The sequence below is a fragment of the Cricetulus griseus genome, chromosome 8 (assembly GCF_003668045.3).
Source record: "Cricetulus griseus strain 17A/GY chromosome 8, alternate assembly CriGri-PICRH-1.0, whole genome shotgun sequence".
Taxonomy (NCBI): Eukaryota; Metazoa; Chordata; class Mammalia; order Rodentia; family Cricetidae; genus Cricetulus; species Cricetulus griseus.
In genome coordinates this window covers 62,815,252-62,841,794 of record NC_048601.1, presented here as the reverse complement: position 1 = coordinate 62,841,794, position 26,543 = coordinate 62,815,252, and the positions used below count along the sequence as shown (strand labels likewise).

Below are 26,543 nucleotides of genomic sequence, written 5' to 3'. Positions count from 1 at the left end.
TAAATAAATAAATAAATGAATAAATAAATAAATAACCTGCTTGTGGATTTGCAGGCTGTCCATCTGGCCACTTGGTATAAACAACATTGCTATTTTGGTGCTGGGACAGTTGGTCCTTTCTTCATCTACTGCTATTCCCTATTTAAAATAATTGGGTATCTGGGGATGCCACAGCCGATGGGATCCTAACATGGTCTGGGAATGATTTTCTCTTCAGTTTCTTCTTTAATGAATGCATCTCAGGCATGTTTGGGGAGCAGCTTCGTAAGTTTACATGTATTTTCTAGCCCTCCATCTTCTGAACCAGATTACTTCTTCTCCCTCAAATACACCCCTATTTTAGTCTCCAGTGCTTTCTTGTGAAAGCAGCACCTTACTGACACCTGAAACAGGAAGCACAGGCCAGTAACAACAATGTCAAGGACTCTGCTTTTAACCACCCCCACCCCGTGTCACATCCATTCAAGACAGACACCTCAGTTTGGATTAATCAAGTTCAGAAATTGTGTAAGCAGGTCAACAGCTTTCTTTGTGTCACTTGTCTGCTTGGTTACAAGTGGGTAGGGTAGACATTAACCCTAAGTCCTCCACCCACCTATGGATTTAACTTTGTTTCCAGCTCATCTGTTTTTTCATTTGAAGTCTTTTTTTTTTTTTTTGGCGCATATCTGTTTCATTTCCTTTTAAAGTAGTTTAAATTCTTTAGTCATTTTATGCGTGTGTATCATGTATTTTAGTTACACCACCACACACATTTATTTGTTTTGCAGGCCTCCATAGGAGTATTATGGTCTCCTGTTGCCCATTCCAGATAGCTCCACTGTTCTTCTATAACGCAGGGCTTTCCTGAGGATGAATGAGCGTATTAGTCTCATCAGAAGGAAATTCGAGGAGTAGATAACCCTGGAGAGGAGCCTCCAGGCTCTGCTTTTATGTCAGTCAATATGGACCGTTCACCTGACCAGGTGATAACACACTGCAAATACTTTCTTCAACTGTTGCTCCTTTGCAATCACCACTTAGCCACAAACAGTGGAGATGTGAGAAAAAGCTGTAAAAGACGCTGCACTTGGAGAGCAAGAAAAACATGAAGTTGGGCCTAGCATGAGCGCACACCTGGGACTTGACTGAGGAGACTAGAAAGGAGAGAGTCCTCATGGGAAAATTCTCCTGTTGCCAATTCTCTCTGCTTTTTGGAAAAAGCTAGGATTCCCTTTATTTTTAAGTCCTTCCAGAAAATTAATTAAATTTTCTTTTAATGTAAAAATTCTATCTCCATCCTCTAAGGATCCCACCCCATGCCGCAATACACATCAAAACCAAAATGAGCTGACCACATCACCAGTCCCAAGCGCCTTTGGCCACATACTGCCATCTAGTGGCCGGTAATGTAACCGCCTTCATTCACGTTGGCACAGTAGTACCACCTAAGAGAGAAGGGTGTAACTCTAAACAACCCCCAGTCAGGTGTGAGTGTGGCTATCTGTCCCCCGACCCCATACTCTTCTCGTTTTCTCTGTTCTTTCGTGGTGTTGACCTGATGGTGATCCCTGGGATACACTTGGTAGAAGGAGAGAGCACACTTCTAAGTGTTGTCCTCTGAGCTACACCTGTGTGCTAGGCACATGTGTGTGCATACTTGTACACAAACACACAAATAAATAAATGTCATAAAAACTAAAACAAAAAAAAAACATTTGTTTGTGTCTTCTAGTCTGAGTGTCACATAACACAGGGTGACAAAGTAAGGACTCTAGGGTGTGCTAAGGCTCTCTGATGTAGCAAAAGACACCTGTTGTCTCCTAGGAAAGACAGGTGCAGACTTGGTGCATTGCTCCAAAACATTGCATAAGCCAGGTGTAATGGTAAACACTTTTAATCCCAGAACTCAGGAGATGGAAGTAGGAGAATTAGACTCCAAGGTCATCCTTGACTGTGTAATGGGTGAAGGCCAACCTTGGAACCTTGTCTCAAAAAGAGAAGGCATGGCTTATTCTGAAAAGGAAAAGAACCTGGGCTGCTCCTTCATCACAGCAGATGAGGATGCGGTGCCTCAAAGAGACTGGAGAAAGCACTCGGGGGCCACACCGGCTCAGAAACAAATGCTAACAGCAATGAATATTATTGTGAAGCCTTTGGTCACTGAGTGCTGGGGTCGGTCCTACTGAGGGGATAAGGGGATATGGGTGGACAGGACAAAGAGGAAGTGAGGAGGAGGTGGGGAGCTGGAGTTGTGGAAAGTGAACCATGCATCTTGTGGGCAAAACTGGGGGTGCTGAATGGATTGGTGGGTTGAACTTGAGTGATAAGAGTAAACTCAAGAATGCTAACGCCCCCCCCCAAAAAAAGAATGCTAACCCTGGGGCTTGAGCAATGGTGCCAAGGGCAGTACCACTCCTGGGAGGATTGTGCAGGACATTTTGCATTGGCATGGCAACACTCTTCAGAGTCCACTTTTTTTTAAAAGATTTTATTTATTTATTTATTATGTATATAACATTCTGCTTCCATGTATATTTGCACACCAGAAGAGGGCACCAGATCTCACGACAGATGGTTGTGAGCTACCTTGTGGTTGCTGGGAATTGAACTCAGGACCTCTGGAAGAGCAGTCGGTGCTCTTAACCTCTGAGCCATCTCTCCAGCCCCAGAGTCCACATTTAGCATGATTGTTTGTCCTTCTCATATGCTTCTCATTTTTCCTTCTCTTTCATTTGGTCTGTTGGTTTCCAAGGAACCAACCAAATCCCAAGGAAATTTAATGGTTAGGGCCAGCAATATAGCTCTGAGGGTAAACACACTTGCCTGATGTTGGATCCCTGTGATCATGTGGGAGAAGAAAAGAATAGATTTCCAAGTGTTGTCTTCTGACCTGTACAAGTGTGCTGTGCTTGCATGTGTACACACACACACACACACACACACACACACACACACACACACGTGAATGTAATAAAGATTAAAACCAAACAAAACAACCACAGCAACAACAACAAAAAAATGTGGTAGTTAGGATTTTGTTTGACATTCAGGAAGAGAGAACAGGTTTAAACAGGCAAGTATAGGTCTTGCTCGTGGAAGCCACCAACACCCCAGCCTTCTCTTCCTCCATCACTTTATGAATTTCCTGGTCATAGTGGCCTCCATCACTTGATGGCTTTCTCCCTCGTGGTGGCCACACTACTTTCAGGTATTGGGGGGGGGCGGTCTGCAACAAGATTTCACACCTATGTGTATGAGCACATGAACATTATCCATATGGCAATCAAAAGTGATGAGTTAGTGGGGTTGAGACCTACAGGTTGAGAACCCCTGCCTTATGTGTCCTGCCAGCCAGAAATTAAGTTGAAGACAGATTTTGAGGATGTTATCTTCATCCTTTGAGGATGTTGTTAAATAATCATCCAGTTTAATTAACCCACTGTCTCCGAAGGTTGCCAGATTTCCTAATAAAGGGTAGTTTTAAGATTCATCTGAAAGTAACAGATAACACTAAATCCTGGGATTCTGGTTACAGTAACAACATTCTTACTGGGACTCAGTCTATCACTTGGGGCCCTGGACACTTTCCCTATCTGAGAAGCATGTGCGTGCACGCACACGCATGCACCCACACACCCCTTGTAACTTTAATAATTTCTATAGCATAAACGTTACTTCCTTACCACACACAACCTCATTGTCCTTAAAAATTTACAAATGTGTGCAACCACTATCACTCTCTAACTGCAGAAGTTTCCTCAAAAGAAACACTAGACTCAAAACAAAACAAAAAAAAAGAAAAGAAAAGAAAGGAAGAAAGAAAGAAAGAAAGAAAGAAAGAAAGAAAGAAGGAAAGAAAGACTAGACTTATTAACATATGGGAGTGGGGGCAGGAGGACTATCGATTCAGGATCATCTTCCCTGAGGACATAGTGAGTTGGTGGCCAGCCTGAGTGAGATCTTCTGGGGTTGGTGGAGTCTGCCCTGGGGCTGCTTTGGGGTCTTGCTGCCCTCCCAGGAGCTCTCAGTTCTAGCCTGGCTCTATCAGAAGGTGTGGATCCTTAGGAGAAACTTAGGGTTTGAATCACAGAAACTTAGGGTTTGAATTGATTGGTGGTGGGGCAGCTTGTGATGTTATTAAGTTACAGATTCAAGTGGATGAGCAGAAGGTTGCAGCTGCTTGTGTTTAAAACTTTGGGCTTCAGTTCAGCACTGGCTTCCAGCCACCCATTGTGTGGAGGGGAAAATGGTGGAGTTAGCCTTGACCTTCAGAACCACAGATAATCACCAGAAGCTCTTCTGGTAGATGACACAATCAAGGTCAGCATGGTTGATTATAAACTGAAACCAGAGTCCAAGGAAGGAGAGAGATAGAAGCCCTGGTCAAAGATCCAGCAGCTTTCTGTCCCCACTTAGATGGCCAGCCTCCTCGGACCCCACCACACAAAAGCTGCTCTGGGCTCTGCAAAGATTTGCTGTTCACATTGGGAATGTAAGCAAAATATACTGCTGATTATTCTGAATCCTGTGGTTTCTTTCAGCTCTCTTTTGTCATCCTAATGCAAATAATGTATTTTTTAAATTACGTGCATGGCCTGTGAAGTGCTACATCTCATTCTACCTGATGTCTTTGGGGCAAGATTGGCAATAAGATTGCCTTGCTCTGTTTATTTTATTTTTAATTTTTATTATTGTATGTGTGTGAGTGTTTTGCCTGCATGTTTGCCTGTGGAGGTCAGGTTCCCCCTCCCCCATCTAGAATTATAGATGGCTGTGAGCTGCCATGTAGGTGCTGGGAACTGAACTCCAGGAGAGCAGCCTATGCTTTGAACAGCTGACCCATCTCTCCAGTTCCAGTCTGATTATTTGAAAGAACTAAATACTGTATAGTTTTAAATCTACATATATATTACAATAGAAGACTGTTAAGAAGATGGAAGAAGCTCTTATGTGGATCCAAACTAGAATATGGACTCCACAGTTCTACTGTGCTGGCTGCTCTCAGAGTTCAGCCTTCTTCCTGGGCCTTCCGTAGCCCCTGCTGTGAACATCCCAGGCAGAGGCTCCTAATAATTAACTCAGTTGTTCCTCGGGCCTTAGATTCTCCCCTCCATGAGCGGTCAAAGCGAGCTTCAGAGAAAGCTGCTCCCTGGCCCCAGGATGGTGCTGTCCTGTAGGCCTGCTGGAGCCAGGCAGAGAGTCTGGCAGAAGAGGTCTGTGGATGGTGCTGCTGTCCTTGGATGCTTATGAAGACTTCTTGGGAACACTGTAGCAAACGCTGCTGATTTTTATGGCATTTAGTGAGTCCCAGTTTCCCTGGTCTCTGGGTGATTAAATGAACCTCACAGAAAGCACAGGAACACTTTGGAGGAGGCCCCTGACTGACCTATACACACTCAATGGGTTGGTCCCTCTGACCCTTGTGTCAACTCCATGGCAAGCCTCTGGCCCCACCTTGTGTTTGGAAGACCTATCCCAAACCCTGGGCAGGGACAGTCTCTTAGTGTCACCTACTCAGGGGAGTCTGAGACTCTCCCAGTCTAGTCAGTGGCAGCTGGGTGAGACATCCGAAGCTGTAGATGACAAGTGGATGGTATGTGTGCTAGAAGCTTTGACAGAGGCAACTTGAGAAGGCAGAGACCACAGAAAGAACAAGATAGGCAGCACCAGGGACGTGCTTTACAAGGCGGGGAATCTCCCTGAGACTTAGCTGGGGCAAGCACCAGCCCTACCCAGGACCAAGAATAAATCTTAGCCTGTACCTGTCATCTCCATCTTACTCAGATCCATTGCTTACTCAGGAATGTGAATGTGAATCCAGGGGCATTGGGGCATATTTGGAGAAAATTTCCCCCAAGTTCTTGTTTTTTCCACCCTGAAAAATAAATTGGAGGCTGGGAAGGCAGGTCCGCTGGTAAAGTGCTCACCTAGCACACACAAAGTTCTGGTTCAATTCCCTGCCCAAGGGGTGGGTGCTGCAGGTCTGTGATCTCAGCATTCAGGAAATGGAGTCCAAAGATCAGGACTTCGAGGTAATCAAGTTCCATTACGAAGCGGGGAGGGGGGCCGCGCAGGTAGAGAAAAGGAAGGGGAGAGGGAGAGACTGAGTTAAATTTTATTCTAGACTAGATTTACCTTTGATAAAAAGTATTATCCTATGAAGATTTTTTGGAGCTAAGTCGATGGCCAGAGCTATGAAAGCCAAAGACAGAAGGGCTTTCCTTCTTCCTGCATTGCCCTCTGTTTTCTCATCTAAAAACAAAACGAAGGTTTTAATCCCAGCAAGAGGGGGTTTTGGGGGGGCACAGATAGTTCTAGACAGAGCTATACAGAGAGACCCTGTCTCAAATGAACAAATAAATACCTAAATAATAAAAACAAAACATGACTTTACCAGGTTTTTTGTTTGTTTGTTTGTTTGTTTTTCACTGTAGAGTTGCAGCGCAGATAATGGGTAAAAGAAAATCCAGGGCCCGAGAGGTGCTCGCTGCACAGGAAGGCTAGCCGCTCTCCCCTCTCTGCCACTCCCCCTTCTTCCACCCCTCCTCCAGGTCCCTCCTCCACAGCCCTCCTCCGCTCTCGGTAGAGCTCCTCCCCAGCCTTGGGATTAAACTCACTCAGAACCCCGGGACTGCAGAGCCGTGCGAGCGTCGCCCACTGGCCTCGGGTAGACAGGCAGCTCCACGCCCCCACGGTAACGTCGCGCCGGCCCCGCTGTGTCCCCCACGCTCCCCGCGGTGACGTGTCTAGTCCTGGCTGCTGTCCCGGCCCCGGCAGCTCAGCTTGGTTTCGCTGCCAGCGTGTCAAAACTGGGGCTTTGGGATGGCAGTCGTCCGCGCGGGTGGAGGATTTCGCGTGTTTTCCACCTGCTGCCGGGATTCGGCAGTGCGGAGAGAACCCCGAAACCCAGGACAGTGCGCTGTGTACAGAGGCTGCGGGTGGAGCCTTCGGCCTCTGCGAACGCTCCAGCGGTTCTAGACCCCGCGCCCAGGCCCAGGCCTTAAACTCCAACCCGGAGGGTAGCCATCTGCAGCTTGGGGCCTAGTCTCTAAGCCTTCCCAGATGCAGAATCCAGGCCCAAAGGCAGATATCACTGTTATTATTTATCGTGCTTATTGCCCTGTCTTCATTCTGGAATAAAATCCAGAGAAGTCTCAAGAAGTAATTACCATAATAATGTACTGTGGAGGCCTGAGTCCAGAGCCCCCACACAACAGTCTAACCAAGTGCAACTGATTGGTTTTTGTTTGTTTGTTTTTGTTTTTTGGGTTTTTTTTTTCTTTGCTAAAAAATGAACCATCAGGTGTGTTTTTTTGTAGTTGTTAGGCCGGGAACGCTGTCCCTTGAAGTGATTGTCAGAACCAACACAGCCCTTACCCCTGAAAGGAGCTTGAGCCTCTGTGCTTAACCAGTTCAGATTCTTATTGCTCATACAGAACTCACTAGCGTCAGTTGGTTCAAGCCAGGCCCTTGCTCTGTTCCCTGTTCATGTCTTTCTTGGGTTGCAGAATCTGGAGTCCGCCTCCGTGCCCGGGTACCATGAGATCCATTCCACTGAGAATGGGGCTTTGGGGGAATGATCTTTTTAGCTGTTCCTTTTAGCCCTGCCTGCATCTGCTCTGTCCCAGCCCCTTGGGGCGCTTAACATTTCCTTTAGTCTGGTCTGGTAAAGTTGTGCAGCGAGGATTTCAGGCCAGTTTGCATAGGTGTAACACTGTGCACAGCATTCCAGAACTCCCTGCGGTTACTGAAGGCACTGCCTAGCCTCTGACCTCCTGACCCTTCTGAGATGATGCTGTGCCTGCATTGGGCTTTTGGGGGTTGCCTTTTTGTTCTTTGTCATGGAGTCCTGTGTGGGATGACTGTATATCCCAGATCTCTAAAGTCATTTCTGTTTATACCACTGTCCCAGCATGACAGTATCCACCCCACTTCTGTTTAATAATATTCTTGGTTTCAGGCAGTCTAATGAACACGACTGAGGATAGCTATGAATGAAGCCCAAAATGAAATTGTGAAGTTATTTTCAAACATTCTGTGATTTCATTTACTCACTCTTGTAACCTGATGGCACTCTTCTGAGGCTTGAACTTTGTAGATAGCAAAGTCATGTTGCAATGTCAAAAGGTAGACTTGCCTGGTAGGTAGTTTAGCACAGCCCTATCTCTAAACTGAATGCACCTGCATTTGAAAACAGCAAGAGTGACTCATGGCAACTCATATAAAACTTATGGGGGTAGGACATGACCCACAGATGTCAGAGACCTGGAGCAGAAAGCCATGACTTCAGGGCTAGAAGGGTGAAGGTCAGTGACAGAGCAATTGTAGAAAGCCTGAGGTCCATCTCCAGGGTCAGGGAGAGGCCAAAGGGAAGGAAAAGGAAAACAGAATTCTTCGAGGTCAATGTCAGATTTCCCTTTCTTATGGGCAGGGGTATAGAAATGCCATAGTCAAATTGCCCCCCTAGTTACTGTGGGGCTTTAACATTGAACCCTAAATTCTGTCATGATCTTTGTCTCATTCTAAAGACCACAAGGTCCTGAATCTGTGCCAGGAGCCAAAGTCAGTTAGTTACCCATGGCTAGAGAGTCTCAAAGGCAGTTTGTAAGCTCTACTGATGGCCTTCTGCAATTAGGCTCTGAGGCAGGCCACGGGTTATTGGTGATAATACCCCACCATCCTGATTTGCCTGTGATTGAGGGTTTCCTGGGACATGGGACTTGCTGTTTTAAAAAATACATATTTTATTTAGTATCCATACATGCTTATAATATGTTTTGATCAAGTGTCTGTCCCCATTCCTTCCCCTCTGACTCCTCCCCACCACTTTTCCCTCCCAACTGCATGTGTTCCTTCTCTTTAAAAACAACAACCCCCCTCCCTGCTGAGTCCACTTAGTACATGGGTGTGGGACCATCTGTTGAAGCATGGTAGCCTCTCAGAGCCTGCATCCTTGAAGAAAACAGACTCCCAATTATTCATGCATCTAGGTTGTTTCTGTTTCCTGACTATTGTTAATAGAACAGCAATCATCATGGATAAGCAAATGTCTTTGTAATAGGATATAGAGTCCTTTGGGAATGTGCCCAGGAGTGATATATCTGGATCCTATAGTAGATCCATGTCTAGCTTTTTGAGGAATCATCACACCAATTTCTACAGTGGCTGCACAGATTTGCACTCCCACCAACAGCGTATAAGTGTCACCCTTTCCCCCCATCCACACCAGCATTTGCCAGTCAGATGTTCTGGTCTTTTCCCTACTAAGAAAGAAGCCTGTCAAAAACATCAGCTACCTGCTATTGCTATGACCTTTCTCCATCCCAAGGTTTTCTTGGTCACTGGTAAGGGTTGTGGTTCTTTTCCTGGCCTGCTCCAGTAGTAGGCTCAGTGGAATTGCCTGTTTTGAGCAGAAGGATCATAATTTGCACAAGATTTGACAAAGCTGAGGTGAGATGCAAATGAGGTATGCCATAGCTGTGTCTGAGACACATATCTCAGTGAGTGGTGGCTCAGAGGTTAGGTCAGAGGACTGTGTGTATGCAGCTTCAGCCTGTGGGGTGCTGGATGCTTGAAGACCAGCTGCCTCTGGGACTCTCCCTCTGCAGGCTTCCAGGATCATGTGGTACACCAGCACCCGGGGAATGGCCCCACGGGTCAACTTTGAGGGGGCCCTCTTCTCTGGCTATGCACCAGATGGGGGCCTCTATGTGCCGGAGGAGCTCCCACAGCTGGACAGAGAGACCATGTGTCGCTGGAGCACACTTTCCTATCGCAGCCTGGTGAAGGAGCTGTGTGCCCTCTTCATTGGCCTGGAGCTCATTCCAAGACATGACCTAAATGGTGAGGAACCCTCCTGCAACATTCCTGCCTCAGCTCAGCACCACACATGCCCTCCCTGGGTTGTAAATTCATCACCTAACCATAGAAAATTGTTGATAGAAGTTTCTCTCCCACTGGGTCCTGCAGCCATCCAGTCCCAAATAAACACTCAGAGAGTTATATTAATTATAAACTGTTTGGCCTATTGCTCAGGCTTATTACTAACAAACTCTTACACCTTTAATTAACCCATAATTCTTTTTTTTTTTTTTTTTTTTTTTTTTTTTTTATTTTTTTTATTTTTTTTATTTTTTTTTATTTTCACATATACTTTCCCTCTCCCTCTCCCTCCCCTCACCCCCATTCCTTCTCCCCCACCTCCAACCTACCCCCCACCCCATCCACCCACCACTCCCCAGGCAGGGTAGGGCCCCCAACCAGGGTTCCACCAAGTCTACCAAATCTTCCTGTGCTGGGCCTAGGCCCCTCCCCATGTGTTCAGAGACAGAGCGAATCCCTTCAAGTGGGATGGGCTCTCGAAGTCCCTCCCACCCACCAGGGCAAAACGCCAGTCCACCTCCCTCTGGAGTCATTCATGATTTCTAGTTTCCTTGGGGTAGAGGATTATAGGCTGGTAAACCTTTGCTCTATGTCTAAAAATCCCAGGAGTGCAGGGGCCTCCCCATTGGCATCCATGATCAGGGGGCTGGATTAGTCCTGTACTGTCCTCCCAAAGAGCATCTGGGGTCGATATGCTTTCCCTTTTTCAGGCCAACTGTTTCTGTGGTTAACCCATAATTCTTATCTATGTTTAGCCACGTGGCTTGGTGCCTTTTCTCAGTAAGGCATTCTCATCTTGCTTCCTCTGTGTCTGTCTGGTAACTCACTTTATGCCTTCTTCCCAGAATTCTCCTAGTCTGGTAGCCCCACCTGTACCTCCTGCCTGGCTACTGGCCAATCAGCATTTTATTAAACCAATATGAGTGACAAATCTTTACAGTGTACAAGAGCATTAGCCACATCAGAAAATCCCTAATTGTCTTTCTCAAACCTTGAAAATTTTTACTGATTCTAGAATTTCAGAATTAGACTATCCAGAACTCTTCATTCTTCTCTTCTTCTCCAGCGAGATGAATAACAAATGATCCACTAAAAAGTATTGTTTTTTAAATTACATCAAGATTAAGAATTTTAAAGTCTCAAATTCTTGAGTGTTGATTAATGTCTTTCTCATTCATCCGGACACCTAGATGACTATTTTGTCTTGTTGAGTGTCCTGGGACAACGTCAAGCTGTAATGTGCAATTAATTTCCCTCAAGGATCTCAATTTTAAAAGGAGACTCTAATTCAATAGGTGTGTGTGTGTGTGTGTGTGTGTGTGTGTGTGTGTGTGTGTGTGTCTTAGTTATTTTTCTATGCTATAAGAAGTCACCATAATCAAGGCAACTTAGAGAAAAAAGAGTTTGTTTGGAACTTAGAGTTTTGGATGGTTGGAGACCATGGCCATCATGGTAGGGAGCATGGCTTCAGTCATGGCACTGAAGCTGAGAGCTTGCATCTTGATCTACAAGCATGGAGCAGAGAGAGCTAACTGGGAATGGTACAGACTTTTGAAACCCAGTCCACACCAGTGACATACCTTCTCCACCAAGGCCACACCTCCTAATCCTTCCCGAACAGTTCCACCAATTGAGAAACAGCATTCAAGCATATGTGAGTCTATGGATCCATTATCATTCGAATATCACAGGGTGGGTATGAGGAGCCTGCCCTTCTATTAAGTGCCTATATAAGACTACAGCTGTTGGTTCTCAGGTGACACTTTGAGAGGCAAGAAAAAAATCTGCAGGGTAATATGACCAAAGCAAATTGGGGAGGAAAAGGTTTCTTTCGGCATACAACTCTCAGGTCCTGCTCTATTACTGAGGGAAGTCAGGGGCAGGAACCTAGAGGCAGGAACTGAAGGGAAGACATGGAGGAGCATTGCTTCCTGGCTTTCTCCCCATGGCTTGTTTATCCTTCCTCATACACCCCTAAACCACCTGCCCAGTGAGCGGGACACCTCCCATATCAGTCATTAAACAAGGAAGTTCCCTCAGACTTTCCTACAAGCCAATCTGATGGAAGCAATATCATAGTTGATATTCTCTTTTCCCAGATATGTCTAGGTGTGTGTCAAGTCGACAAAAGTAATGGTAAGTTGTGTAGTTGGGGAGGAGGAAGGACTACTATTCCTGTGACCAACAGTGATGGAGTCACCTGGGCAGGAGTTAGACATTTCAAAGTCAGATCAGACCTGTTGACCCAGACTCCACTTTTTTTTTTTTTTTTTTGAGACAGGGTTTCTCTGTGGCTTTGGAGGCTGTCCTGGAACTAGCTCTTGTAGACCAGGCTGGTCTCGAACTCACAGAGACCCGCCTGCCTCTGCCTCCCGAGTGCTGGGATTAAAGGCGTGTGCCATCACCGCCCTGCCAGACTCCACATTTTAATAAAAATCTCAGGTGTGGTCCACAACAGAAGTTCAAGAAGCTTAGTGTTTGTATATCAGCCATGCCCAGGTCCTGGTACCACAGATAGGAGATTCAATATTACAAAGAACAAACTAGCAAAACTTCCATCTTTAGGGAAGAAAGTTAGGAGGCTGAAACTGGCTTATTTGGTCTATGATTTGATCTTCTATTAAAATACATGCTTATAAAAAAGACTCAAATGAGCTAGAGATATGGGTCAATAGTTAAGAGCACTGGCTGCTCTTCCAGAGAACCTGGATTCAGTTCCCAGAAGTCACATGGTGGCTCATAGCCATCTGTAACTCTAGCTTCAGGGGATCTGACTCCCTCTTCTGGCCTCTTCAGTCACTGCACACACATGGTACATATACATACATGGCAAAACACATAAGATAAGATAAATAAAAATAAAATAAAAGACTCAATAAGAAGCACACAAACTGAAAACTACATTTTCTAGAGCCAATTCTAGCCTCTGGGGAGTTCTAAAGAGGAATGTATAAGCAGTTTAATACATGTCCCCTAGATTTTTCTAGACCTTTACAATTCCATTTCTAAATATGTCATATAAGACAGATTTTCTGGGATTTTTTTAACTGGCACTGGGAGATAAATACTTTAAAGGTGTAGAAAGAGAACTTGAAGAGCTAATACCTTCGCCTGCTGTCCAATCTCTACCCTCACAGATCTGATTGACCAAGCCTTCAGCAGATTCCGCCATAGAGACGTGGTCCATCTGAGCAGGCTGAGGAATGGGCTGAACATATTGGAGCTGTGGCATGGGGTCACATACGCCTTTAAGGACCTGTCCCTGTCCTGCACAGCTCAGTTCCTGCAGTACTTCCTTCAGAAGAGAAAGAAGCATGTCACCATTGTTGTAGGTGGGTGTTGGGAAGGGATAGGATCCTTTAGCACCCCAGCTGGAGGGTGCCCATGCACAAGAGGCCCTTGACTGAATCTTTCAAGGTTCATGCTATCAGTTCTTCTAGATCAGCAATTCTCAACCTCTGTGGTTGTCATTCCTTTGGAGGTCAAATAATCCTTTCACAGGGGTCACCTAGGACCATCAGAAAACACAGATATTTACATTGCAATTCATAACAGTAGCAAAATAGCAATTATGAAGTAACAATGAAATAATTTTATGGTTGGGGGTCACCACAGCATGAGGACGTGTATTAAAGGGTCCCAGCATTAGGAAGGTTGAGAGCCAGTTTTTAGAGGGTTTCTAACTTATTCTTATGCCATTGATTCTGGATTAGTTGATTTTCTCATCGTTGTGAGAAAATACCTGACAAAAGCAACTTAGAGAAGGAAAGTTTGGTGCTCACAGTTCAGTTTGAGAGTACAGTTCACACAGCAGGGAAGGTATAGCGACAGGAGCCTGAGGCATCTGGTCACATTGTCTGAACAGTCAGGAGCCAGGTAGCATGGATGCTTGGTACTCAGCTTGCTCTCTTGGTTCCATTTTGTCAGGACCACAGGTCATAGAGTGTCACCTACATTCAGGGTTGGTCTTCTCTTTTCAGTCAAACCTTTCTGGAAATGCCCTCATAGACACATCCAGAGGTGGTTTCCATGGTGCTTCTAAAAACCATCAAGTTGACAAGATTAACTCATAGGCTCTTTGTCAGTCTGCTGAAGACTATGGATCCCTTCTCAGAATGTTTTTAGATGTACAGAATACTCAATGATGTCCTGAATTTTATCAGCATGTCTAAGGACCTGGGGCTTCGTACCAAACACCTGTCTTTCAATATTTTACGGTCAATTTCATTCTCTATCCATGCCCCTTGTTCTAAAGGAGGGTCCATATCTTTCTAGGAACTTCTGGGGACACGGGAAGTGCTGCCATTGAGAGTGTTCAGGGATTGAAGAATATAGACATCATTGTTTTGTTGCCCAAAGGCCGTTGCACAAAGATTCAGGAACTCCAGATGACAACGGTGCTGAAGGAGAATGTCCATGTGTTTGGAGGTAGGTGCAGGGGCCGTGTGGTCCTGGCTTCACTGGATGTTTTCATAGGCGGGATTAGTCATGTACGGAGGGGCCTTGGCTTAGTTAGCTCTATGCAAATTCCCAGCTTCACAGTTTTCCACACTAGCTGACATATGCTTTAGACTTGCACTTACTGTGTTGAATGAAATATTACAGCTGGTTCAGAGGGTCTATCAATGCTGCCTCCATGCAGGTCCCACTTGCCAATGTCACATGTAGACATCTATGCAGAACTGTAAATTAAGCCAAGCAACTTGTTCAGTGTTAGGGCACTGAGTTGTTGTGAGCACAAATGTGTTTCCGAGTTGAGAGAATCTGTCAGTGGGTGTTAGCAGTCCATGCCCTTCCTTAGAGGACAGACTGCTAGGCTGTGCATGCAAACAGGGCAAGTATCAAAATAGGAAGCTTCTGGTGCTGCCTGCTACCAATTCCTTTATAGCTAGTTATATAATGAAGACTTTGACTTTATCATGGCAGCTGTAGCTTTAGGAGTCTTGCTTGGGGTTTTACACACTTTGGCCATGTAGCCTGACATGGTTTTTTGGTCATTCACTTGATACATAGGAAATGGTCTAGCGATAGATAGATAGATAGATAGATAGATAGATAGATAGATAGAAAGATAGATACATGGGCTGGAGAGAGATGGCTCAGGGGTTAAGAGCACTAGCTACTCTTTTAGAGGTCAGGGTTCAATTCCCACCACCCACATAGCAGTTCACCACTATCTGTAATAGCAGTTCCAGTGGGGTCCGATGCCCCCTTCTGGCCTGCATGGGCACCATATGCACGTTGTATACAGGCATACATGCAGGCAAAACACCCATATACATAAGATAAATTTAAAAATAGATAAATAAAAATAAAAAATTCCTTCTACAACTTACGTGGGTCCTGGTATAATCCTGCGGCCCCCATAAGCTCTTATGTTTGAATTCTTGGTCCCCAATTGGTGGAACTGTTTGGGAAAGATTAGGAGATGTAGCCTTGTTGGAGGAGGTGTGTTACTGGAGATAGGTTTTGAAGCTTCAGAAGCTCAGGCCAAGCCAATACTAATCCTCTGACTGTGTAAGAAAGCCCCTAATTAAATGCTTCCTTTTTAATAATTTTTTATTTTAATTAGAAAGAAGATTATTTTACATGTCAATCCCAGGTTCCTCTCCCTTCCCTCCTCCCCTCCCCCCCACAACTAACACCCTACCTATCCCATACCCTTTCTGCTCCTCAGGGAGAGTGAGGCCTTCTGTAGGGGGTCTTCAAAGTCTGTCATATCCTTTGGGATAGGGCCTAGGCCACCCCCCTTATGTCTAGGCTCAGGGAGTATCCCTCCATGTGGGATGGGCTCCCAAAGTCCATTCCTATGCTAGGGATAAGTACTGACCCACTACAAGAGGCCCCATAGATTTCCAAGGTCTCCTCACTGACACCCACATTCAGGGAGTCTAGATCAGTGCCATGCTGGTTTCCCAGCTATGAGTCTGGGGACCAAGAGCTCTCCCTTGTTCTGGTCAGCTGTTTCTGGGGGTTTCACCAGCCTGGTATGGACCCCTTTGCTCATCAGTCCTCCTTCTCAGCAACTGGATTTCAGTTCAGTTCAAGGTTTAGCTGTGGGGGTCTGCTTCCACTTCCACCAGCTGCTGCATATGAATTAGTTGTCAATCTCATTATCAGGAGAAGACATTTAAGGTAGCCTTTCCTCTGTTGCTTAGATTGTTAGTTGGTGTCATCTTTGTAGTTCTCCAGACATTTCCCTAGTGCCTGATTTCTCTTTAAACCTATAATGTCCCCCTCTATTATATTATCTCTTATCTTGCTCTCTTCTGTTCTTCCCCCAACTCAACCTCCCTGTCCCATCACATCTTCCTCACCCTTCCTCTTCTCCCCTTCTCATTCTCCTAGTTCCCTCTCCCCTCCCCCATGCTCCCAATTTGCTCAGGAAATCTTGTCCCTTTTCCCCTTCTCCAGGGGACTATGCATATCTCTCTTAGGGTTCTCCTTGTTTAATAGCTTCTCTGGCAGTGTGGATTGTAGGATTGTAATCCTTTACTCTGTGTCTGAAATCCACATATGAGTGAGTACATACCATGTTTGTCTTTTTGTGACTGGGTTACCTCACTCAGAATGGTTTCTTCTAGTTCCATCCATTTGCCTGCAAATATCAAGATTCCATTGATTTTTTTCCCCCCGCTGAGTAGTACTCCATTGTGTAAATGTTGGTATTGGCACAAAAATAGACAGGTAGATCAATGGAATCGAGCTAAAAACCCTGATATTAAACCACACATGTACGAACACCAAATTTTTAACAAAGAAGCTAAAGCTATACAGTGGAATAAAGAAAGCATCTTCAACAAATGGTGTTGGCATAACTGGATGCTGGCATGTAGAAGATTGCAGATAGATCCATGTCTATCGCCATGCACAAAAATTAAGTCCAAATGGATCAAAGACCTCAACATAAAACTTATTAGAAGAGAAAGTAGGAAATACCCTTGAATGAATTGGTACAGGAGACCGCATCCTGAACATAACACCAGTAGCACAGACACTGAGATCAACAATCAATAAATGGGACCTCCTGAAACTGAGAAGCTTCTGTAAGGCAAAGGACACAGTCAACAAGGCAAAATGACAGCCCATGGATTGGGAAAATATATTCAGCAACTTCACGTCCAACAGAGGGCTCATCTCCAAAATTTACAAAGAACTCAAGAAGTTAATCTCCAAAACACCAAACAACCCAATTAAAAAGTGGGGTACAGAACTAAATAGACAATTCTCAATAGAGGAATCTAAAATGGCTGTAAAACACATCAGAAAGTGTTCAACATCCTTAGCCATCAGGGAAATGCAAATCAAAACAACTCTGAGATACCATCTTACTCCTGTCAGAATGTCTAAAATCAAAAACACCAATGACAGTTTATTCTGGAAAGGATGTGGAGAAAGGGGAACATTCCTCCACTGCTGGTGGGAGTGCCAACTCATACAGCCACTTTGGAAATCGGTCTACCACAAGATCCAGCAATTCCACTCCTAGGCATATACCCAAAAGAAGCACATTCATACAACAAAGACATCTGTTCAACTATGTTCATCGCAGCATTATTTGTAATAGCCAGAATCTGGAAACAACCTAGATGCCCCTCAGCTGAAGAATAGATAGAGAAAATGTGGTACATTTAAATGCTTCCTTTTATAAATTGCCTTGGCCATGGAGTCTCTTCACAATAATAGAACAGTATGACAAACCCCATAGAGGATGACTTGATGTTAATATACCAATGTAGACAAGGAGCTCAGATACTGGGAAGAAGTCTTACCATGAGAGCAGCATGAATACCCTTTGTCTGTTTGCACAAGTGCAGAGAAAAGGGCCCTTTGCTCTTTGGCAAGCAAGTGTTCATTCCAGTGTAAAGTCCATGGTTTGGCTAACCCATTGTTGGCAAACTCCCACACATCAGCCTTGGTAATTGCCCATATCTGGCTGCATTTTCCGATGGTCATTGTGACACTTTAATGAACAATGTTTGGGCTCCTGAAGGCCCCTATGTCTCTCCCATGCCAAGTTTGCTAGTTATGGGTCTAGGGCTGTCTTTTCCTAGCAGTAAAACAGAGAATTACTTTTTGTGCTACAGTCCTTTTCCTGTCTTATAAGGATATATTGGAGGACTTTTTTCTAGGGGCATGAATGAAATTGTCACCTGGGGGCTGGAGAGCATTGTCTACCTGCGAAATAGTGGCAAATGTGAGGTTGATAATAAATGTACCATGTCATAGTTATCACTAGAGCTAACGTGTTTCTGTTCTGTGCATCAAGGAAAAAGTTCTGTAGGCTTTGAAGACATCAAGTTTGTTTATAAGCAATGTTCATGTTCTTTTCCTTCTTTGAGGCTTTTGGTTTGACTGTTAAGAAGCTGTGTGTAGATTCAGGGGCTAATAGGAAAGATGTGTGTTCCCTTCATGAGCTCAAGGAGTAGGGATGGACCATGTGAACACTGAGTTTAAACTTTATTAATTCCTCATCATCATTGTGTGTGTGTGATGAGGAAAAGGATGCACATGGCGCAGTGACCACATGAAGGTCAGCAGACAGCCTTGTGGAGTCATTTCCTTTCTTCTACCTTTAAATGGTCACCAGAGATCAAAGTCAGGCTGTCATGCTTATATGGTGTATATTCTGTGCCATTGTATTTTGGAAATATATAAATTTTTTGAGATTACAGGGTGTTACAGTTAAGAGTGTCTTGAGTCTTGGAAGAAAGTTGGGCTTTGGATTTTCAAGTCTTGAGACCAATAGATTGTGGGGACTTTTGAAGTTAGACTAAATGCATTTTTCTTTATGATATAGCTACAGCTCATGGGGACCAGGGACCATTCAAGTGGTGGCTTGAATGAGAATGGCCCCCATAGGCTTGTATATTTGAGTGCTTGGTCCCCAGTTGGTAGAACTGCTTGGGAAGGATTAGGTGTGGCCTTGATAGAGTTGTGTCACTGGAGTGGGCTTTGAGGTTTCAAAAGCCCACAGCCATTCCCAGTTAGTGTTCATTCTCTCTCTCTCTCTCTCTCTCTCTCTCTCTCTCTCTCTCTCTCTCTCTCCTCTGCCTCACGCTTGTTGACAAGGTTGTAAACTCTCAGTACTGCTCTAGAGTCATGCCTGTCTCCATTGCTATAGCCATATGGTCATGGACTATAACCCTCTGAAACTATAAGCCCCCCAAATCTCTTTCTTCTACAAGTTGCTTTGGTCATAGTGTCTTATAAAATGTAACAAAGACATAAGGCAAGTGTCCTACCCAGCCACTGGGTTTATAAAGGTGGTAGCTTCCATGTATATTGTGTGATTCCTAAGCACCAAGTATTTAGTAGACACTAGATGTTCATTGGTTGTAGTATATTTTTTAAAAAACTGGAAGTAACAGAAAACCCAACTCAGACTATCTGAAAGAACAGTTTCCAGCTCTGTAACTGGGATGTCCAGACGTGAAGAGGCTCTCACTTGGCTGATTCTCATACTAAGCATTACCACCAGAAACCCAAGTACTCCCCTGTCTCTGTTCTGCCCTCCCCAATCCTAGGCTCTTTCCTCTTGAGGTTATAGTATGGAGACTTGAGGTAACCAGGTCTCCCTTTTCCTATAGCTCTTCCTTAAAAGCAGGGGTCATTTCTCTAGCACCCCAGCAAATGTTCTTCTGAGTCTCAGTGACCTGACCACTCACATGTCCATCTTTGACCCAATTCCTGACCCCATGGGCATCCCAGGCACAGATTGCCTTGGCCTTAACAAAGAAATGGAGCTGCCACTACTGGATCAGGCTGCTTGGGGTTTAGACATGGACTTACAGATTGCCCCCATCTTCATTGCTGCTATACAGTGATGAGGAGGAAAGGGTTTACAGCCTAAATGGCTGTCCTGGTACTTTCTCCCAGTAGCCTTTACACACAGCGCCCACCTTGAGGTATGCATCCAAAATGAGAATCAGGTACAAATATCAGGGAAGGGTTAATACTGGTGCAATTAATGAGGCAGCTAGTTGGGGTGTTGATATGTTAGACTGGTGGACAATTTACCCAGTAATTCACCCCCAAAATTAAACCAGTGTACACACTCAGCTTCAGGGAGAAGTTCTTCCCAAGCAAGCTTGTCTAGCACATAGGAGCAGGGATCAGGATACCCACACTTCACCACAGGGGAGAAGTGAATATTCCCCCCAGCCCCAATAGGGCTCACATGTTTGGATTGGGTAAACACTCCCTCCTTCCTTTTAGCAGAGTGAAGGACTTAGTCTTTGTGGAATAGTGAAGGCTTGGAATACAAGGGGAATTCTTTTCCCAATATCCCAGAAGGCTGACATTTTATATCTTATTTTATAGAATACAAGACAATTGAAAATGGTTCTGACCATATCTTCTTCTCTCCCAAGAGAGGACAAATACTCAGGGTCACAAGAACAAGTGACCTGGGTTCTATTCCCCAAGGAGCTTATACAGAGCCTGGAAAGCCAGGCCAAGCCATGTGAAAATGAAGGAAGCAAAGGCTGGACCAGATGGGAGAGGATGGGCCCAGCCTGGGAGAGCCTTGGTGGGGCCCAGAGTAACTTCAGGGGCTTCTGCTGCCCCTGAGAGCTGTCCTCTTCTCTCCCTGGCAGTGGAAGGGAACAGCGATGAACTTGATGAACCCATCAAGGCCGTGTTTGCTGATGTGGCTTTTGTCGAGAAGCACAACCTGATGAGCTTGAACTCCATCAACTGGTCTCGGGTCCTGGTGCAGATGGCACACCACTTCTTCGCTTATTTCCAGTGTGCGCCCTCCTTGGACAAACACCCCCTGCCCCCTGTGGAGGTGGTTGTACCAACAGGGGCCGGGGGTAACCTTGCAGGTAAGGAGACCCTAGGATACAAATGGGCTTTCCAGAAAGCACCCAGTCTTTCAAGCTGTCTTTTGCCTACAAACATGGAGCAAAAGAAGGTGGTGTTTTATTCTAAAGAGGACAAAAAACCACATGGGATGCCCTAGATTTCTTCTAACTTGCAGAGGCTGGGGACAAAAAGTCCCAGGGTCCTGCAGCGGAAGGAGACAGAGGACTTGGCCCGGGAATTTCAGCAGCCTAGCCTGTACTTGCTTGCACAGCTGCTAGTAGACATAAATCAAGGCTCAGCTACCAAACTTAGCTCAGTGTCCTTTCCATTTGCACTTTACTCCCAGCTCTGCCCACTGCCTGCTGAGGCACACCGCTTTGTGCCCTGGCACACTGTGTTCTCACTCCCCCGGGGCCATGTGAAGTGGAAAGGACTCTGGCATCAGGAGTCTGGCCTTGGATCTGCCCCTTACTAGCTAAACCATTGTTAAAGAGTTCCTCATACTCAGCTCCTCAGCTGTAAAAGGCAAGTGACTGATCACGTGTTCAGAGCGGCCTGTGAGGAGCAAGCCTGACTGCTGGGTGCACATGGGCTTTGTACAGGGAAAGTGCCTGGCACCGAATACTAATGAACATTTTCAAGCATTAACTATGTACCAGGTGCTGTTGTTCTAAGTACTTTTCATGGGTTAATAATTTCATGGGACTGGACAGTGTGGCTGTCTTTTGATGTGGTGGACAATTGGTTCTAGGACCCCGAGGATACCAAAATCTGTACATGTTCAAGTCCCTTATGTAAAATGGCATGGTGTTTGCATAAGACCTACCCATGTACACCTGAGTACTTTAAATCACCTCTAGATGATATAGAACAACATAAAATATGCAAATGTAATCTCAATAGCCATTGTGCTCTAAGGAGTACTTGCAAGAAAGGGTCTGAACATGTTTAATAAAGGTACAATTTTTTTTCTTGAGATAGGTTCTCACTATGTAACTCAGGTTGCTCTTGAATTCAGTATAGCCCAGTCTCCATCCCCCTGCCTCAGCTTCCCAAATGCTGGGATTATAGGGTGTATCACCACACCCTATTTTGGAGAGTTTTGATTCTTGGTCAGTTGAGTTTGCAGATGTGGAAGCCCTGTATCTAGGGACTGCCTGTACTAGTCTGACCATTTTAGAATGAGGAACTGGACACAGAGAAGCTAGCTTTCCCATTTTCACAGCTGGTTGGTAGTGGAGCCAAGTCAACAGCCCAGGTAGGCTGGAGTCCACATCCTTGCCATCTCTTGAGGAGGCTATGTTGTTAGTGTTTCTCTGGGCTCCTGGGGTAAATTAGGTGGAATGATAAAAGCATCATAGTGGTCAGGAGATCCTTGACTTCTTTCAGGAAGACGGGTGACAGAAAACTAGCAGTTAGGCAAGGAAGGCTGTTTTCCCCATTACTCAGAGGGTGACACCCAGTGTGCTTTCCTTTCATGTCACCTTCATGCTGGTGATGCCACCTATAGCCATGCTACCTATAGCCATGCCCTCCATAGCACCTGGCACAAAATAAGACATTGGCAATGCCCACCGAGGACATCCCTGTCTGGCAGTTTTCCTAAGGGCCCATTTGACCTTCAGTCTTTGGGCCCTCCTGAGCTTCCATTTTTCCTCATCACTGAAGGACACTGTAAGGTTCCCATGAGGATCAAGTGACACAAGAGTGTGAATGGGCTTTACAAAATTAAGGTGATAGTTGTGAACATTTCCCGCTCCAAAAAGGCCCAGAAGGAGAACTCAGTAGGTGAAGTGTTTACCACACAAGTCTGAGTTTGGATCTTTAGACATGAAATTGCATGTGGTTGCACACATCTACAATCTCCATGTTCCCGAAGCAAGATGACAGAGATAGGAGAGTCCTCAGAAACTGTGTCACTAGCCTGGTGTGTCAGCAATTAGGCGCCCTCCCAAAATTAGCAAGGTAGAATGTAAAGACCTAGACTCTCAGTTTGGTAGGATTTGGGCAAGACATTCGGCCTCTGGTACCTTCAATTCCTCTTGTGCAGTGGGTTGACTCACAAACTTTATAAGTATGTTAGTCCCTGGTAGGCTGGACACAATAACCCTCCTCGTCTCCCACCCACCCTCCTATGGCTCTTCCCATCTCTCTCTGATCTCACTTCCAAACAGCACCAAAGTTAGTCTGTTTTTATTTCAGCTCAATTAAAAAAAAAAAAAGAATTCTTTGCCTTTGTCCTAAAATCCTCTTGTTTTTCTGTCTTGTCCCAAGCTGGGTGCATTGCTCAGAAGATGGGCCTGCCCATCTGCCTGGTTGTGGCAGTGAACCACAATGATATTATCCACAGGACTGTCCAGAAGGGAGACTTCTCTCTATGTGAGGTTGTCAAGCCAACCCTTGCATCCGCTATGGACATTCAGGTGGGCCTGTGGGGAGAAGAGCGGGTCTGGCCAACTGCTGGTGGGGCGGGGCTGGGTAAGAGTTGGAATGAGGGTTGTCTAGAACACTGCCTCTTCACTCAGGTGCCCTACAACATGGAGAGGATCTTCTGGTTGCTCTCTGGCTCTGACAGCCAGGCAACAAGAGTCCTCATGGAGCAGTTTGAAAGATCTCAAAGTCTGCACCTACCCAAGGAACTACATAGCAAGGTTGGTCACTGGTCATAGCCTGTGAGGGTGGGGCGGGGTGGGGTGTCTCTGTAACCTTCATAGCCAGCAGAGTATCCATCTAAGAGAGGCAAGAAGGCAGTTCAGTTCCCCATGACTCAGTAGACAGTGTAGGTTCAAACGTCTAGAGTCTGACCTCTAGTGGTTTATTTTAGACCTCTTAAGCACAGCCCAATGTGGTGAGCACTATTCTTGTGATGACTAACTCAATTCCTTGTACACAGAAAAACATACATAAGTCTCCTTGAGTAACAAAATAAGCTAAATATAGATCAGATGTGACTACATTAAAACTCTTTGTGAAGTCCATAAAGATTGGTTCTATGGATTTACTGATAAGGGTCTGGGGGAGGATTGGTGCTGGGAAAGTCTCCATCACACAGAGCAAAGGTCACCAGGGTAGTAAACACATCCACATCCAGCCTTCTAGGTGGATAACAGTGATTACATCCCTTCCCTTAAAGGAACAACCCTGTGTGCTTAACATTCTGGGGTTTCCCTACCTTTCTTCCTCCATGGGTTTCTGTAGGAGGCATGGAGGTCTTCACGTTCACAGATAAGCACTAGGGAAACCCCAGAATGCTTATCTGTGAACGTGAAGACCTCCATGCCTCCTACAGAAACCCATGGAGGAAGAAAGGGATACAGCCACAGGAGAGACTGAGGGGTTGGAAGTCTGAGCAAGGAATGGGAACACCTGGCTTCTGAGCATCTTCTGTGAGCCAGGAACTTTCATAGTTAACACTGATTGAATGAGGAGAGCTGTGAAACATTAACCTGGTTTTATAAATGCAGTGCCTCGGGTTCTTCATCTGCAGAGCCAGGATAACAAGAAAGCCTGTCTCATATGGTTGCTGTGAGATTTGGGACAAAAGAAACATGGGAGGCACTTTACATATTGCTGGAATTACATAGCATAACTATTTATATTTTTATTTATTATTGCTATTAATTTCCAATATGGCAACAACTGTACAACAAGGGCAAAGACGTTCTGCCCTTCCAGTATGGACAGAGACTATAGCTCTTGTTGACACTATCTCCCTCCTTTGTTCTCGTCTCTGTCCCTCTGTTGTAGGAGAGAGACTTTATTTAGTTAATAAATAAGTTTGATTTATGTTAGAAAGCATTGCTTTTATTTGAACACAGCTTGGTGATAGGTTCTTCTTTTACAGGATATCCTAAACTTCTGTACCCCATTCCCACCCAGTGGTAATGCTGGCTCTGCATCCCCCTACTGGGTGACTGGAACAGCTACCTCACTGCAGCTCTGATCATCGCAAAGTCCTAGAATATGCTCCTTCTGGATTGCACAGTCTGATTTTGCCTCAGTGTCCTCCACTTGAAGAGAATCCTTATTAATCAACATGGCATTCCCATGTTGATTAATTCCTTTAAATATAAATGCAGCTATCATACTGAGTGATGCATCTAAGTAGTGGAGCATATGCTTAATACACATTAAGCTCTGCATTCAATCCTCAGAACTGGGGAAAGGAGGAAGATGAGGAGGAAGAGAAGGGGGGAAAATATTGGTTGCTGTCTCTGACCCTAACCAGGAAATATCCATATCAACAATCTGTGAACCACTTGGACTCTGATGCCATTTGAGTACATGTAGGGCGTTTGCTATGTTGTAAGCAAGCAGAAAATCTTCAGGAAATTGCCTGGTATACCAAATGCTCAGGGAGCACTCAGAAGGGAGTCTTCCTCTGCCTGAGAGTACTAGGAGGTTTCCCGGGGGAGGTGCTCCTAAATGGGGTGGGAACTGACAGGATAGTTTCACCCCACAGGTAGTTTGAACACCCATAACTTGTGTTGTGTCCAACTGTAGAACAAAACTGTGTGCTAATTTGATTCATGATATAAATACATTGGTATGTACCCAAAACTTCTATGAACGCTTCTACTAAGTAGGCTCAAAACTGGAATTGGCTCAAAACTCTGGAAATTGATTTTACTCTGAGCTGGGTCAGTCTTCAGTCTGAGTTCCTGGTGTTGGTATGGCTGTCTATATAACAAGATTCTAGTCCTCCTTCTATGAGTCACCAATCCCAGCATTCACCCCTGTCCCCCGACCCTTCAGCTTTCACAGGCAATGACATCCGAGTCGGTGTCGGATGAGACCATCACCCAGACCATGGGCCGCTGCTGGGAGGAGAACCAGTACCTGCTGTGCCCCCACTCAGCCACAGCGGTGAACTACCATTACCAGCAGACTGACAGAGGGCAGTCCAGGTACCAGCAGTGAGGTCTGGGGCACTGGAGGCATAGTTCTTCTCCAAGCAGGGCATGCAAGACTAAGGATAGTCATGTTGGTGAACATGTTGGTTCTGTGCCCAAGAACTACAACTGTCCTTAGAAGAGTTGTGAACTATATCCCAGGTCATAAGGGGAGGTGATGGCCGAGCTGGGTCTTCGTTGGGAAACTTTGCAGGCTTGTTAGATAGGTTAAGTTAAGGTACTAATCATGTCTTTGTCTCTGCTCTCGGCCCCACCCTGCCCCTAACCCTGCCCCGGTCCTCCTTCCTCCATCCTCTCCTTCTCCATCCTTCTCTACCTGTTCTCTCTTGTCCTGCCCCATCTTCATAGCATCTCTCGGTGCTGCCTGGCCCCTGCCTCTGCAGCCAAATTCCCAGAAGCAGTCCAGGCTGCCGGGCTGACTCCTCAGACTCCTGCAGAGATCCTAGCCCTGGAGCACAAGGAGACACGCTGCCTCCCGATGCGGAGGGGAGATGACTGGACACAGATGCTGAAGGACACCATCGAGGGCCTGTCCCAGCGGTGGAAAGGTTGTGCTGTGAACCCCTCAGAATAGCCAGGCTGGAACTGGTTTGAAGTCTTGTCCTAGTACTGACTGAGACAAGATGGCTCAGTAGTTAATAACTTTTGCTGCTCTTCTAGAAAACCCAAGATTAGTTCCCAGCACCCAAGTCAGGCTGCTCACAACCAGGTATGACTCCAGCTGTAGGAGTTCTGACACCTCTGGCCTCTGTGGGCAATGCACTCAGGTGCACAGATACATGTACCTACATGTAATTTAAAATACTAAAAATAAATCTTTTTTAAAGTTTCTTGTCCCAGCTGAGCATGGTAGCACTTGTCTTTAACCCCATCCTTTAGGGAGGACAAGACTGGCAGGTCTCCACGAGATCTAGATCAGCCTGGTCTACATAGAAAGTTCCAGGGCAACCAGATATA

General features: G+C 45.5%; 1 protein-coding gene across 1 annotated transcript; it reads left to right on the top strand.

Annotated features, from left to right (window-relative positions):
- The first annotated feature begins 9,602 nt into the window (after positions 1-9,602).
- On the top strand, positions 9,603-26,160 carry Thnsl2 (threonine synthase like 2). The gene is made up of 8 exons (XM_035448405.1): positions 9,603-9,825; positions 13,002-13,196; positions 14,140-14,292; positions 20,463-20,693; positions 22,948-23,096; positions 23,199-23,324; positions 25,429-25,580; positions 25,935-26,160. Exons 1-8 carry the CDS (start codon positions 9,603-9,605, stop codon positions 26,158-26,160), a joined length of 1,455 nt encoding a protein of 484 aa, XP_035304296.1.
- Positions 26,161-26,543: the final 383 nt, after the last annotated feature.